The sequence below is a fragment of the Haemorhous mexicanus genome, chromosome 5, assembly GCF_027477595.1.
Source record: "Haemorhous mexicanus isolate bHaeMex1 chromosome 5, bHaeMex1.pri, whole genome shotgun sequence".
NCBI lineage: Eukaryota > Metazoa > Chordata > Aves > Passeriformes > Fringillidae > Haemorhous > Haemorhous mexicanus.
In genome coordinates, this window is record NC_082345.1 from 29,985,231 (window position 1) to 30,001,912 (window position 16,682).

General features: G+C 36.2%; 1 protein-coding gene across 2 annotated transcripts in view; it reads left to right on the plus strand.

Annotated features, from left to right (window-relative positions):
* ANKS1B (ankyrin repeat and sterile alpha motif domain containing 1B) overlaps positions 1–16,682 on the plus strand; it is a 411,850-nt gene that overhangs the window by 71,889 nt on the left and 323,279 nt on the right. The window contains exons 1-3 of one of the 2 annotated variants that reach the window (XM_059846716.1): positions 2,428–2,664; positions 4,699–4,809; positions 7,799–7,974. In XM_059846716.1, the coding sequence (XP_059702699.1) occupies positions 2,661–2,664; positions 4,699–4,809; positions 7,799–7,974 (291 nt within the window). In that variant the 5' untranslated portion in view covers positions 2,428–2,660. Of the gene's footprint in view, positions 1–2,427; positions 2,665–4,698; positions 4,810–7,798; positions 7,975–16,682 lie in introns of those variants that run through there. The other variant, XM_059846720.1, reaches the window with a different exon arrangement.

The following is a 16,682-nucleotide window of genomic DNA, read 5'->3' on the forward strand; positions in this document are numbered from 1 at the left end:
ACTGTGCCAAGCAAGGCCAAGCTACTGGATGCATTTCATGGCTTTAGTGAAACAACAGCACTCAGTACTGAAGCAGTTAACAGTGCTGGCACTTAGGGCTTTTATAATTAGGCATTGGAGATAAAAGGGATGTTGCCAAGGCTAGTAGGCCTAAAATTAAACCAACCAGCTGTGTTTTAGTTTCAGCACATGTGAACGTGACGCAGGTGCGAGCTGCACCGTCTTTCAACTCTTTCTGCACAGCCCACTATGCTCTCTATTAGAATCTTGCTCTTCTACTATTTCTGGAAGCAGAATTCTCATTATTATGAAACAAAGAAGATAGTAGATAAACAGATGAAAAATGGCATGAGCCCCAGTAAATGCTGCTGCATAGACAGTATGGAGGGAGATGCAGTGGAAAACTGTTTCCTCTATTCTGCTGAAGCTGCCTAGGAACCTAACATTGTTTGTACCTGTTTCCAAATTATTCATAAATGGAAAATACATAAAATACATAAGCAGCTGCAGAACCAGAACTCCTTTCTATTCCTCTCTGCTTAAATAGCTTTGTTGACATAAGCACTGGCTTTTCTTTTCTTTTTTTTTTTTTTTCCTTAATGTATTCTCACTCTCTCCTTCTCTCCTCTTTCTGTGGACAAGTAGATCTTCCATTCTGTTGAGTGCAGGAGGCCAGCCTCAGTCAAGGCTGGAAGAATGGAATAGGTTTTCAATCAAGGATTTGATTGCAGCTGCATGGATGAAAATAATTGAGATGTCAATTCCTCTTCATTGTTTTGGTTTTGTTTTTATTTTTTGTTTTGTTTATGGGTTCATTTTTTTTTGTTTTTCTGGAGACTTTTCAACTTCTTCTGTAGGCTCTTGTGCAAAGACTGTAGAGCATTGACTGCATTCATGAATTAATTGAACTACTGTTGTTGAGACTGAAAGTTTGGCTGCAACCTTACCTATCTCACAATCACAGGAGTACTTCAGTGCCTGTTTCTGTTATCTTCCCTGAACACATGCACAAAAACATCTATTGATTTCACCTTTCTCTGGGATTCAGTTTAACTTGAATCATTTAGAAGTTGTCCTCTGAAATGTAGGAGACTGAAGTGAACCAGCCTCCATCTCAGCTTGTCTGTCACCTTAGCACACTTGACCCATGGTAGTTAGCAGTCAGTTTCCTGCTACTGCAGCTGCTTTAAAGAGAAGAGAAATTGGGTCACAAAGCCTCAGGTGGGTTCCTTCCCATGGTGGCAAGTGAGCTGTTTTGGGAGGAATTTTTTGAGAGTTTCCTGGCTGGGCCTGGACTCAATAGAGCTGCAGAATGCTCAGACTGGTTCTGGAAGAGTCTTAGGGAGGACAGAGGTTTTTCTGAAGATTGCTGCCCTTCAGAAAGATGTGAAGGAGGTGTAAGCACCCCTCTGCAGGAATATTGGCTATGGAGGGGACTGGTTTCTGTAAGTTTTATTTCTCTGATCTAGTTACTCGGGAAGTCTTCTGCTTAAAAAAGTGAGTGTTCATATTTATATTCTGGTCAAATTTGGCCTTTTTGGGTTTTTTTTTTAGAGTTTTAAAGAGCCTTTTGGTCTCCTTAGGGAAAAATTGTTCTAGAAAGAATTCTATATGAATCTACTGCATGGCATGGCTGAAGTAGGATATAAAAACAAAAGAAAGCAGCTTATACTTCATTTAAAGGACAATAAGGATTAAAATAAGTTGTTTGGGTTTTTATTTTCCATTAAAATAAAAAATTTTCTGAGGTGAATATAACCATTACTCTAAAAACCAAGGTTTGTAAACAAAGCAAATCTCTTAACCCTACCACCTCAGTGAGAAATTAGGATCTAAGAGGAGCTGAAGTTCAGGCAAATTGTGCTGTTATACTCCTTGGAAGTTCAGGAGCAGCTGTAGCTGAGCTGGGCCATGCTGTCTTCATGCTGGAGAGGCAGCTGTGTTTTTCTGCTTCTATGTTCAGTCTTTCCCATCTCTTTGGCTTTGGCTTAACTGGTATTACAGAAACTAAGAAAGCTGTTTGAAACTTTCCAAAGCTTGTTCCATTTATATTCCCCACTGTTCTTATTTCCACTGCTGTGTGACCACTTTTATGGTATTACCTTTTGTGCACAGGACCCAATTTAGGTTGAGTGGGGCTTTGGCAAAATCTGGTAACTACAGACAACAATCCTACTAAACTGACCAAGTTTTTTGAACTCTTAGTATTAAGAGCTGCAGTAGTCCTCACTTTACACTGGCCTGTGAAATTCTTTCTGGACAAGGTGAAGAAGTAAAATGGTCCATTCTTCCCATTATGAATTTGACAGATTGTGGCCTAAACAGCCTTGACTCTCCCCTGTGGTAGGAATGATGGGTTTTTCTTCTAAAGTTGTGTGAAACTGCAGATGGAGACACTGTTCTGGTCATTCAGTGCTATAAGTCACTAAGCTTAGCTTTGTTCTGAATTCTCTTTTTGCTTTGAGAAAAATGATCCACCCTGAGCAGTCTCTCAAGCACCCAGTAGTGAGTAAGTTTGGGCAGGATTTTAAGATGGATTCCTAGCCAGCTGCAGGTGATTAGAATGCAGCTGCTGGTGAAAGCATCGGGAGATTTTGTGTGTTTTTTCTTTGGCTCTTGATACAGATCACTTGTTCTGTGTCTCTTTCTCTGACAGTGTTATGGGTAAGTACACATTTACCTACATAATAAGCTTCTTTAACTGAGGCCCTGTCTTTATCTTGTATGTATCTGGTAGAATTTTCAATAGCATAAACCAAGTTAGGAGTAGTAGTCCCACAGAAGCCCAAAGTCTCAAGGGTTGTACCCTCTCAACATTGGCATGCTGCCAGCCTGTTGTAAGCCTTTTGTACCATACCTTGTGAGAGCCAGCTGTAAAGGTTTTCTGGAAGGAACTCTGTGTTTTTTAAAGTAAGTAGTTAAGACTTATGTTGAACTTGGGATTTCCTCTTCAGAACTAGCCTCCAGGAGGTAAGTGCATTGGTCTGGAAGTGGGGACTGACAAAGTACAAAAATAGAGAATTACTTTAAAACCACAGTCTTGTCTGATTATGTGACATCAAGGTTAGAGTCCTTCACAATATCTCCTTCATTTCCTCTGCTAATTATAGCTGTAATAATCTAATAATTGTAACATTCACCTGATAGAATTAATTTCCTTTTGGACAGTTGCGTAATTACCAAGCAAACATTTTTCATACACAAATTTCTTTTTTCTTTTAGTTTTCTTTGGGTATGGCTTCTTTTATATCTTATCCCCATCTTGCACATTAACTTGACAAATACTATCTCTGGCAGAGCTGGAAAACATTCCAGAGCATTTTGTCATGGTGTTAGTTTTCTCATGGTCTCCTACAGTTCATCTTTGCTTTCAGACCCACACACACACAAACACAAAATTTTCATGATTTGTGATGAAATTTATGACAGATTATGCCAGGGACCACTGCCAGTCATTAAACTCAATATATGGCACTTTCAAATCATACCATTTAAAATATACCCCAACAATCTGCAAAGCATTTTGAAAAACTGCATGCTGTTCTATGCCATTTCCAATTTCAATTTCTCAGACGCCTATTTTATCACAGATTGTATTTGGGTTTTGGGATTTGTTATTTAATCATGAGTAACAGCAAGCTTAACAAGTGCATTTGTGGACTGTAGAAATTCAATCAGGGAGATTTCACTTCCCAGAAACTCCTTAGTCCTTCAGTGTGATATTGATGAAAGACGTTACTGTGCTTTGGTGCTCTGTGTGTTGCAACATATGCTATTGTGGTTACTATTGATATCACAATGTAATTATTTAAACAATTTTGTAAACTCATGAAAATGCAGATGCAGAATAACTGCCTAAATTGAGAGCTACTCAGTTACTCTGCTGGAAAAAAAAGTGCCACTATTACAAAAATTATTTTCTTATTAATTTTTGCAATTCATTAATGTTTTGGTCTTCCACTTAGGTAGCTTGTGTTGAAAAGCACATGAGAGTAATGTAGATATTTATAAGAAAAGAACAGTAATGAAACTAAAGTTTAGCTCATTCATTATTTCATGTTTTTCTGCTTTTATAAACATTGTTGTGAACGTGGGGCAAGGGAAGTATAAAGGAGAAAAACCAGAAATTTCAGCTCACTGCTTTTTAGATTGCTATTTTAAACTAAATTTTTAAGATTGCTTTTTGTTTTACCTCATGTTCTGTATCTGTGCTGCAAGCAGAGTATTTGGATTTTTAAACAATATCAATGTTTGTATGTATTTTGAACATCCTGAGTATCTTGACAAAAAAGTTTCCACAAACTTTTTAACTGTAATAATGTAATAGAACAGTTACGTTGATATTTCAAGGAGACAAGAAAAACACAGGGATAGTCTCAACTGATTACCCTTACAATGAGATTTCTGTAGCAGTTTCCACAAAGTGAAAGACTGGCCATTTTACAGTGCTTTCAACAAATTACTGACTTGCAGCAGTGTTTATGAATAATTATTATTACAGGGTTGTGATATTAATGTTTGCCAATGACAATATTATTATTCATAATACTTTGATTATTATGAATAATAATTATTACAGAGTTGTAATATGAAAACTTGAAAAGTCTTTCATGAAAAACAAAGTAGCAAATATACTTTTGATTGAAATACACCCTCGTAATTCAGATTTTTAAGTGTATTTGTATGTTTAACTTGCAGAATATATGGAAACAGGAAATGCAAGTATTTCAGAGGAATGCCCACTGGAATGTGCAGAACATCAGTCTTGCGTTTTGTCCCCTGAAGTTCCTCCGTCTCCAAAGGCTAAAAGTAAATTCATGTACTCTGTGAATGCAAAAGCTGTACTGAATTTCTCTTTAATATTAACATTCATACAAACTTGGGAAAAAAATAAGAAAGCTATTGATATCAAGTATGGGTTTTTTCTACCATGAATCACCTATCTTGACTACATACACTGTAATCCATGTCATATAGAAAAGCAAGGAACTGTATTCTCAGAAAGGACAAGTTACTAATGGATTGCAATGTACTGCGTTGTTTGATCTTAAATATTTTTAATTTATCTGACCTTATCCATTGCATAATCAAGTAAAACAAAAATACTAAATAGGTTGAAATACTCTGCAGGTATTGTTATCTACCAATTGTTTTGCTTTTGGAAGCCTCTTTCAAAGGTCACAAATGCTCTTCCATTTGTCTTCTAACACAGCTTTCATACACTGTAGCAGTCACTTACGTGCATGTGCTTTCATTTTATGTTCTGATTCACTATTTCCACACCACAGCCCCTAAAACAGTGGCATTTCCTGAATGTGGTGTCTTTCATGAAAGTCATCTTCCTGTAGAACCAAACCTGACTTCTGTAATCGTCCAGATTGAATGTAATTGACTGCTGGCAAATAACTGAGCCTGTCCTTGGATTTGTTGTGAGTTGTGGTGTTGTTTTGTTTAGTAGTGATTTTTTGTGTTTGTTGGGGGGTTTTTTTGGGCTTTTTTTGTCTTTTTTTAACATGTTCTTTTTTTCTTTAACATGTTCACTGGGAGAGTTTTTATTCATGAGAGAATGAAGCTTCCTGATGCATGCCAGGTTATGATCTTCATGGTAGTACTGAACAAATGCTGTAGTTCCAATAATATTTCCCATTGGGGTACTTAGCATGTATGTGGTGTGTGAAGATAAATAGTTCCTTTGAGATTAGCAGGATTGTGAAGCCAACTGTGCAATAGAAATGTCTGCCCTGAAATTAAGTAGCAAATATTTTTAAAATATGTTTTAGTTTTTAACAATAAGGTCATGATCTCACATTCCTTATTTCCTCTTACAAGGTATAAATAATGTAAAACATGCTAGCTGGCTTTTGCTTGACTATTCTGTAATCTGATACTACAGGAGAGAAATAGTACTTGATCATGCTTCCCATCCATCTGTCTGCCATTCACTGACAATCTAACTTCAGATAATTTAAACCAACTTTCTAAGAGGGATAGCAGTATCAGTTACCTTTCTGTGACTTTCCTGAAAATGGGGAGCTGGATAGAGGCGAAAGACCTTAATTAGTACCTGCCCTGAAAGAAATAGGCAAAATCTGTCTTTTATGTATTCTGGCTGCAATCAGCCAGTCAGCTAGGGCACTCTCACCAGGTCAGTCCAGTTTTGTCACACAGAACTCATTCTTGCCCAGTAAGAAATACTGCAGGCCATATGTGGGAGAATGTGGGACTGGAGACATGAACATACTTTTGTAGGAAGCAGTAGTTCTGGTTCTTTATAGCACACTGTATCATGATTTTAGAATAGTTTTTAATATTTAGGTATTTTATTTCCAATTGTTGGTTATAATCTTATTCTGGAATAATTCCAATTTTATAATTAAAAAGCAAAATATGAATAAACCTGATTATAATTTTGCTTAATTTACAAGTTTTGTGCAAAGCTACCATTGACTAAGAGTAGCAAGAGTTTGGAATGCAAAATTCCCGTTGGATTTTAAAAAGCAATCAAATGCTTTTAATTAACAACTTCTGTTCTTGTCTCTGAAAATTTTGGTAATAACTGGCCATGGTTATACTTTAAATAAATTTTTGACTATTTGTGTTTACTTAGCATAGCAAACAGTAACTATGAAAAAAAATTAAACAAACAGAGCTCTAGACCAAGCAGATACAGTTTTATCAGTGGATTCTGTAGTTATCTGAGTGTACTTAAGTCTGGTTTATGTATGCTGAGCTTAATATGCTCACTCTGTTTTTCCTTTTCAGCATTTTATTTCCAAAGATGGAGTAACATGGGAGCATCTGTATTTTATCAAGTCTAAGCACTGCAGTTTCCACCGATATGACTGTTGGAAACCTAGTTTAAAAAAGGGGTTTCTTACTTGCTCCTGGAAACTCTTGGCCTTTTTCATTTTCCATTGCTATTACTGAGGTAGCTGTGTAACACACACACAGTACATAATCAGAACCCAATCTGGTAGATCATAATGAGTTACTTTTCAGTCTGTGGAGGCTTTGCTGCTGCCAGTGGATTATTTGCAGAATGGTTAGCACTCAGTGTGATTCTAGTACTTGTTACTACTGCTACTTTCCAATAGTGGTCCTCAGTATAGACATAGAAAGCCTATTGTCTTACTGTTCTGGTGGATTTCTTTAGTTAAGAAATCTGATAAATTAAGGAGAAAACATGAAACACAATGCAGAATGTACTAGATGTGGATTTCTGATGGACTGCTGTAGGAAGGCATGTTTTAAACAAGTAGGGTTTGCCCAGTATATTCTTCCACCATTCCATTTAATCCTGGGAGAGTGAGCAAGAATTATTCAAAAAGCATTAGCTGCTTTGATGGGGGGAGATATGCATTCTTAGTCACTCACAGTTTACAGAGCTTATGTAGTGTATTAATTAATTACAGCAGCAAACATGAACCCGACGCAGAGTATGGGATATTGATTTTGTATGTTTGTAAAAACTTTCCTGGATTAATTTTACATTCTTGGTTAGTTGCTATTTCTATAAATTTTCAGCATTAGAAAATGTAGAAAGGGTAAGTATATATTCATCCTAATTAAATGCAAGGTATAGGGCAATGCAGAAGTATGTAGATTGCCTCAAGCAAATTTCTAGCCTGGAACAAGATGCCATTATTTTTGAGCAGAGAATGGTGCATGAAGATCGTTGTTTAGAAGATAAGGTATGGAAAATAACAGATAATAAAGTTTAAAGAATGTGCATTTCCTTTTTAGGCATAAATTACCCCGGTATTCTAATTACTGACTAATGGTGTGTCTGTTTTTAAAGGTGAAGCTGTGACTGGAGAATTATCAAAGCTCTTAGATGAAATCAAATTGTGCCAAGAAAAGGAATACTCTTTTGAAGATCTGTCTCATACACTATCAGACCATTATCTGGAAAATTTTAGTAAAGTATCAGAGGAAGATCTTATGACCAGTGGAAGCCAAACCAAGCTTAATGTAGTAAGTAAGATGGGATACAAGGACAATGTATTCAGTTACATCTGATTTATTTATAGCACATTCAAGAAAGAAATAATGAAAGAGGGAGAATAGTACAAGGTTAAAATTATAATAAAAAAATATAACATGTGCTTCTTACAGGTTTAGAATGTAATGTTCACTTAATTTCTCAAAGGTATTGCTTGCCACACCTCAGAATGGCTTTTTATGTCACCACTAATACTTTCAGGTTACTTGTTTTGAGCATGGCGAGGGCAAGAAGGGTTTTTCTTGTGAAATCAGTGGAGATCAGTATGTTCAATACTCTGCTGAATACTAAATGTTAACAGAATCTCATCAGATATGCCTCCAAAAGAACAAGCTAAACATCCTCAGTTATTTTTCTTCTACATTTTATTACTATATAGTTTTTGAATATTGAATCTCTAATACAGATAATTGTGGTTGTGATACTTCAGTGATTTCCAACTACAGCTGAAGATAACTTCGTTGCTACTAATATTAAGAAGAAAGTACTCTAGGATTCATTTTTTCTTTACTTTAATAAGGCACTTTTTTTTCTTGTTTTTAAATTGAATTCTCTTCCTCAGTAGGTTTCCTGGTTTCAGCTGGCTTAGGCTTAAACTTAAACCATGACGCTAAATAAATGTGATTGCCAGGGAATAAAGCAGAGAATAAAGGAAAACTGCTAAGTTTTAAATTTCAGTTAACATTTTTCAGAAGTTAAGAAAAATTATACTCACTTATGTGAAGAAAACCATGGCAAGTTAAAGACTTTCATGTTTTGGAGGATTTATTATGACATATATAGACAAAATGAGATTTACAAAGATGCATAGCTACCCTGAAATGCAGTAGATACTTTTGTAAAGCCCTTCTAGATGTTTGAACATTTAGATACATAACTCATATTGAACTCAATTTTAACAAGATACCAATCCCATTTAATCATTTTTAGACACTTGTCTAGTGACTCTCTGAATTTAGGTGCTAACTGCTATTTAAATCTTCTCAGCTGCTATTTTGCAGAAAATGTATTCCATATAAATCCGTCTGCTCAGGCCTAAATGAGGTACAATATGAAGAGAAAGTATTCAGACACTAAATCTGTAATTTCTGTGACAGGGAAATAAAAAGGTAAATTAGGCAATATGTTTTCTAGATATTTCATATATTTTCAATTGAACTAGATATGGAAACAAATCTTCAAAACTGGAGACTGTTTGAAGCATTTTATGGTGTTTTCCTGCTGGGGCATCCAGCTTTTCTTTTAGAGAAAACTGTAGTCAGGCTGATGGGTGTGCACTCTCAACATGAAGTTAGGATGGAGGGCAGAATATGTTTTCCCCTGCAGTAAACCCAGCTATACAGATCTGTGTGGAGAGGACTCTTTGCTGTGATGTGAGATTTTCCTGTTTGTTCTAAGGCAGCCATTTAATTTTTTAATGTATTTTAGGGTTATTCAGTCTGTTCAGTTGCTACCTGGTTGTCTTGCATAAAAAAAATGAAAGTTACTTCCATTTTTGACCCATCTTTTAATTTTGGGCAGGTGTTGCCTTCCCTTTGTGTTTAGGTTCCCTGGGTGATATGAAAATCCACATGCTCTGTAAGGGGCCATGGAAGAGTAATTGGGAAGAAGCACTAAAGTGAAGAGATATGTTTAGCTCTGAAAAGGTGAATGCTGCCAAACTGCTCTGGGGGCAGGACCAGCAAGTGTAGTCAAGGAAGATGTGTGACAGTACAGTGATGATTGAAGAAACTTAAATGAATATTTATGTATAAGAACATGAAGATACAGAGAGAAAGAAGTGAAGATGTATATAGATGTGGAGAGTCAGAAATAGATTCCTTGGGTATGTATTAAAGAAGAGAGATTCTTGCAGCTTTTTCTTACTTAAGTTTTCACCTCCATGGGAAGCTTCTGTAAGAATCTCAATAGGTTGAGTGGGTTTTATCTGTTGTCTGCATTTATTCACCTCACATTTGCTTCTACTGCACATGCCAAGACCCTTTGAAAGTATGGGCAGCCCGGAGCACCCCTGTCTGGAGCAAGACTCTTTCTGCCTGCTGGACTGAGTGTTGCCTTTCTCAGTCACCAGCACCAACTGAGGGCTGGAACCACACCTGGTGTGCTTCCACGAAGGAGCAGTTACTTCAGGTTCATATCAGCAGATTTGTCCTAACTTTCATTGCTGGCTGTGCTGGCATCAGCTCTGAAGAGGTGTAGAAGTTAGCTCCCAGTTGATAATGTGTTAGGTGGTGCCATTTCCTGAATTAATGTCGATTCCGGAGACGATGACTGTTGAAAGCTTTTCAACTTCATGTAGTTCAGCATTCTAAAAAGTTTCCAAATCCCAAGTCATGCCACTTTGTCACCCTTAAGGAGATTCTGCAAAGGCACTGACGGCTTGGAGACATCTGAATTTTCTGCATCATGCTATTGTTCAGAGAAATAGGGGACCAAGACTGGGGAATTTCTGATTTGAATAGCAACTTGTGGATCATAAACTTAGGAAGCTGGAGCAAAGAGCATCAGGAGCCACCTCCTGAGGATAGCATAGGCTTAGGAAAGAGAAGGCATCAGGAAGCAGAGTGTATTTCAAAGCATTTTTTTTAACAATTGGCTTTTTTCAGGAGGGCCAAAACTGCTGTGACTAAATGAGGTTACAGTTGATTTGGGACTGCACTCAAAAGGAGTGTCTGTCTACCCAGAATGCACAGCCTGGAATTGTGTCCTGAATTTTAACTGCCAGCCTCTATTGTTTGAAACAGTGGGGCTCACAGTTTTTGTTTAGTGTAAGGGTAGTGTGAATTCCTGCTTTTCAATACAATAACTTGACAGTAAAGGCTTCATCTGGAAAACCGGTGCTCAATTCTGTCCATGGCATAGGGGTGAGTTTCAATATTGGTTGTACAGTCTCCCAGATAAAGTACAGATCATCAGGCTATGATCCCTTCTAGTATTGTTTCTGCATTGTACAGCCACTGGTAAAACACCAGTGCAGTCTGGAGAGCAGGACTTGGGATGCCTTGTTCACAGGCACATTCTCTTCCTTTTCTGGTCTTAGGCATCTTGCATGGTTTGTTGCTCAATGATAGAACACTTGTAGAATTCTATACTTTCTTTGAAAGAAGTGGGTTGGAAGTCTTTTAGGTCAAGGACAGAATTGAATCCATTCCTCCATTTGCTGTGTTATTAGACAATCATCCAACAACATAACAAGTTGTTCTGGAATGTTTGTAGTAAGGAACTACTTTTCATCAAAATTTGCATTGAAAACAATGTTTTTATTACTTGATATGTTTCTGTTGACCAGGTGTGTGACTTGTGACAAGGCATTAAAACCCCAGAGATTTATGTGCTTACAGTATTTTCAAGTCAAATAGGAAGCAGAGTTTGCACAGCTCTAAGATGAAAAAACAAAAGAAAGAAAAAAAGAAGCTGTTTGGTTTAGTCTTCTGAGTTCCAAATTACCAATCAACTTTGACTCTTGAATTTCCTTGAGACATGGAGGAGCTGACTAGGAAAATTGATGGTGAGGATCTTGGGGATTAGAAAGCATAACATCTGGGAGAGGGAGAGTACAGTGGAGCAGTAAGTAGAAGTAAGGACAGTAACAGTAGACCCATAGTGTAGACATGAATAGGAACAGATCTGGAGATGAGTGAAAATGTCCCCCCAGGATGCTTCCCTTCCAAAAGTTGAAAGGGGAACTGTGACAGAAGAACAGATTGTCTTGGCTTCATGAATGGGAGGGAATGATTAATGAAGAGGGAGGAAAAGACTGAATGCTAACAGCAAAAAGTCAGATGAGAGTAAGTTAATGTTCTCTTTCAATTTGAAGAGTACATTATTAAGGATAAGGTAAAGGAAGTCAAAGCTGGACTGGAAATGTCATAATTTAAAGGTTTTCTTTTGCCACTCTGGCTGTGTTTGGTGTGCTGTTGTGCAGATATTAATGCCATGTTTCCTAGTCTGCCTTTACCAGTCATTAAAACATGTGCATTACAACATAACATGCAGCAAGTCCCTGTCCATTGTCTCAACAAAATTAAAGGCCAGATTGAGCACAGTTCTGCAATTCTACTTCAGAGAGAGCTCCAAAAGGCGTTCATACACCTATGCATCATTTTAGTTCCAATTCCTAGTACTTCTTAATTACTTGTATGCTGGGTGGAGTTGATGGTCAATTAATAGATTTGTGCCTCCAGTTCCTGTCTTTGTTTTTCCCATTTTGGTCATTGTGGCTTGAATGTACTTTTTAGCTGACCTATGTGTGCAAAGGCATGGAAAGCTCTGACTGGTGCTGCACAGGTAAGCTTGGGAAGCTTTATACTTGTGTTTTGCTCAGTGCTGACATACTACAGTTTTTCCATGTTCCCTAGATAAAATTCTTTCAAAAAACCTAGAATTTGATTGTTCAGTGAGTCAGAAAAGCAACTGTGCTTCAAAACATATTTCAGAAAACGTGAGGTGGAAAAAACCACAGCAAAGTCCTTGATTTTTATCACAGTTCATTTGAAAAGGTGTTTCCTTTTCAAGCTGAATTAAGTGTGATTGCAGTTTCAGGTTTGTTTTTAAAAAATATAATTAAAAAAATATTTATTTTCCAATAGATGGCAGTCTGGTTCAGTAATTTCAAGAACAAAAGCAACCATCTTATATAAGAGTTTTCCAACGTTTTTCATTGCTGTGTTAAAATTGTGCATTTTAACACAGTTGATAGTTTAAACTGCTTCAAAATGAACACCTGAAATTCCTTTAGGAGAAAAATGTATGGAACATCATGACATACATTTAAACTGCAAACTAAAACATCAGGACTAAATTTAGAAGTGTACCATTGCAAAGAGGTTACACACCAAGTATGCATTCAAATTATCTGTGTGAATTAAACAGCAAGCAAGAAAATTTAAATAGGTATAATGTACAAAGCAGGGATCCAGAAAAATTATGTGTAATGGAAATGAACAGAGGATTGCCAAAGTGGGTTTTCTGAGAATCCTGAGCTCCCACAAGGAAATTGCATTAGATTCCTCTGTCTGTGGCATTCTAAGATCATTACCAGTTTCCTGTCAGGTGTGAGATTCCTGTGTGTGTATTCATGTCAGGACAAAGAATTCTAATTGTATTATTAAACCCAGAAATGCACCATCTGCATTACAATGTATTTGCACATTGTGTTCTTTAAAAAAATAATATCAGAAAATAAAAATATGGGCTTTTTGTACATGTAAGAAATTTCTATGGATTTCAAAGAATATTTGACTTTTTACTTGCTTTGGACAACCTGTGACTGCAAAACAAAAAGTAGGGATTAAAATTAAGGGATTAAGGACTTCTCCACTTGTGTGTGTGTGTGTATATATATACATTTGCTAGACGTATATGTTGGATACAATAAATCTCAGACTTTTTCTTTCATAAACTTGATGTTTTATTTGAAAAATATTTTACTAAAATTTTCTCTTAAAAAGGCTTCATCTTACTCTGTATTCAAAAGTCTATTTCCATCCTTATTTTGAAAAATGTGGTTTTCTTTTCATGTACAAACCATAACTATTCCATATTTTTCGAGAACTCCCAAGATTTTTTTGAACTAAAACTAATTTTAAAATGTGCCACTTCAATAGAACTGAGGCTCCAGATTGAAGTATATTCTTCAGAACAGTCTCTTTAATCTTGTGTAGTAGGTGGTTGCTTGCAGTGTTTGCTTTTACATTTATGCTGTTGCGTTCAGAAGCATAATAAAAAAGATGTGTTATTGATTTTCAAGTGCAAATGCAATATCTTACTGTCTTTGGATTTGTGACACAAGTTTAGATTAAAGAAAGAGTTCCTGAGAGTATTCTGTGTTCTTAAAAGCAGAGTGTATGTTAAAGGATTTTGCTTAATTACATGGCATAAATACTGAGAAACTTAAGATGCCCCAATTTTTTTTTTTTTTTTTTTTAACTGAAGATAGTAAAACTGTGTAGTAACTGCACTACAGAAGGATTTCATGGAAGTGGCAGCAGCATATCTGTTTAAATTTAATGTGGTTATATAATAGATAATAAAGGCTGGCAGCAGTAATTTAAATTTAAACATGAGGAAAGGTTCTGTGTAGTCTCAGGGAAAAGATTTGGATTTCATCACAGGCATATAAGTGTCAGTTTCTGCTTAATTCTGTCATCCAGAATGGGAAGTTGTTACTTGTGCATGTTGAGAGAGTGGAAAAAATATATTTTAAAATATTAGAAGATTTCTGAAAAGAGTGATAGTGCATATTCAAAGATACAATTTTTACTCTTATGTCAGAATATCAAGAATATGAGGCTATATAACAGCAATAAAACTATAATCATGTCTGGTTCATATCTAAGGAGAGATTCAAAATCATACAATTATGTGGTTTTAAAAGAAATTGACTAAGAATATAATAGAGTGGGTAAAATTTATGCATGGTTTTTCAGAAGTCAGTTATTCTGATTATTTTTTTTTCTCTAAGGAAAAGAACAATTTTTTAATTAAAAGCACAGAATTTTTTTGTTTATTATTTCACAAAGTAATTGCTAGAACTTGTTGAAGAATATTGAAGTAAACTATTTAGTAGCATCATTCAAGAATACTATTTTGGTTTTTACTTTTTAAATAAATAATGGCTGGATTGAAATATAATAGCTAAGAGTGACCAAACATGCTCGAGTAAAATAATTGCTGTCTTGAGCCTTTAAAAACACCACACACTGGCATGCATTATTGAGAGAGGAATAAAAAATTTCACAGAAAAATGATGATGAGTAAGCCAGAATTGTGTATAATGGCTTACTAATGAGGATACAGTAAAAACACCTTCCAGAACAATTTTGGTTGCTTCTTCATTAGGGAATAGTAAGATAATCAGGCCTGATTGCATGGAGCTTCAAGGGCAGAAACAGATGAATTTTAAGTCATTTAATATAGTAACGTCTGTTAAATTTGATAATAAAGCTTCCAATGCATTTTGCAGGTATTTATGATGTATTAAAAAAAGGAAGAGAATTGTATTGAGAGACAGTGTTTGGAAGATTGTTGCTTTACTGAATTCCTTTTTTGTTATAGCATTAGATAATTTAAGTATTGCCAAATTCTGATGTTGCAAGAATTTTTTATTAAGCTGCTCTTTCACCAGTTCAGTTATGAATCCTATTTTGCAAGCATATGCTGACTCTTATTTTATGGAAGTAAAAGTATGAAGGCCATCTCTCCCAGGATATGTAAACATAACTTTTTGAGATTCCCTTGCTGGAAAGGTCTACCCACACTTTGAAGATAAGATTATATAACTTTAAAAATTGATTTTGAAAGCTACCACCCCACTAAAAACCATCTGCTACTCCCAATTTCTAGTGCACACAGTAGTATTTCCCACTGAGAACTGTTGCTGCTGCTGCTTTTTTTCATTAGATATTTATAATGGGACATCTAGTACCAAACACCCACTTGGTCAATGTGGAATTATATACTTTCCATAAACTGCTTTACAAAATGATTTCTAAATTCTGTTTACATATGAGCTAGTGATTACAAAGAAGCAGAGGGAAAACAACTGGATGTAAATTTTTGCCCCCCTCTTTTAGGCTACCTAATGAAGGGGAGTTCAGATGTTCTAAATGAATCCTTTCCTAACCTGTGTTCTGTAGCTATTAAACAAGATGATGTTCTGTATCTGTAGGTTAGGCTATGCTTCAGCACAGTCTTGTGAAAATTTATGTTGGAGGGGTCCTAATAGGAGCTATGTGGAACTCTACACAGAATAATTTGCCTGGTATCATGCTTCACTGCCGACTAAATTAGCCTGCAGCTCCTTGCTGCTGTGATTTCAGGTAGAAGGATTGCTAGCCAAATCCTCCAGTGAGCTGCACAGACCTACCCTGTGAGAGAGCCAGTGCTTGTTTAAGAATATAAGATCTCAAAACATGGCAACACTTAGTATGATTTAAACTACATGGAGTTAAGTATAACTAGGGGAATGTGCTGGCCAAACCACCCGTTCATTTAATCTGCATTAAAAAGTACCTGCTCTTTTTTCCACTAGAATGATTTTCTGGAATATTTAAGCAGTCTGTGCAATTATGTGTGTGTGGCAAATTCCTTGCCTATCAGGTACTAGCAGGAAAACAGCTTATAGACAAATGCATTTCTCTGAATGCCGTTATGTGTTTAGCCTGCAGTGGTGAAGCCTAAAGGTACCTAATCCTTTTGCTCCAGTCTGTCACATTGTTTACCACCGTGTAAAACCCTGTATTGCTTTTTTGCAGAATGTGTGCTCCAGACACAGGCATTTTCTCTTCTTGGCTGAGTATATGCTTCCATTTAGTCTTATATGCTGAAATCTGATAGGGTAGAAAAGAACAAATGCTTTGTGCACACCCTTCATAATTTGCAGTATTTCAGGCTTGTTCTTTCTTAAAGCTTTCCTTTTCCTGACCAAGTAATCTTAGCATATTCTTATTTGGTATTTTAGTCTTTCCATGCTGCCAAGCACTTTCACTTGCCCTGCTGTGGACCCTTTCATCTCAGCTGAATCTTTTACATAAGGCTCTTGGATATGGGTTTAGAATTTTTTCCATATAAAGTAATTATAATACAAGCTTTTCAGATCAAAGAGCTTGTTTGTCTTTATGCTTATAAAGCTGTGTGTAAATTTGGGGTGCTGTGGCAATGATTAGTAAAATTTTGTCTA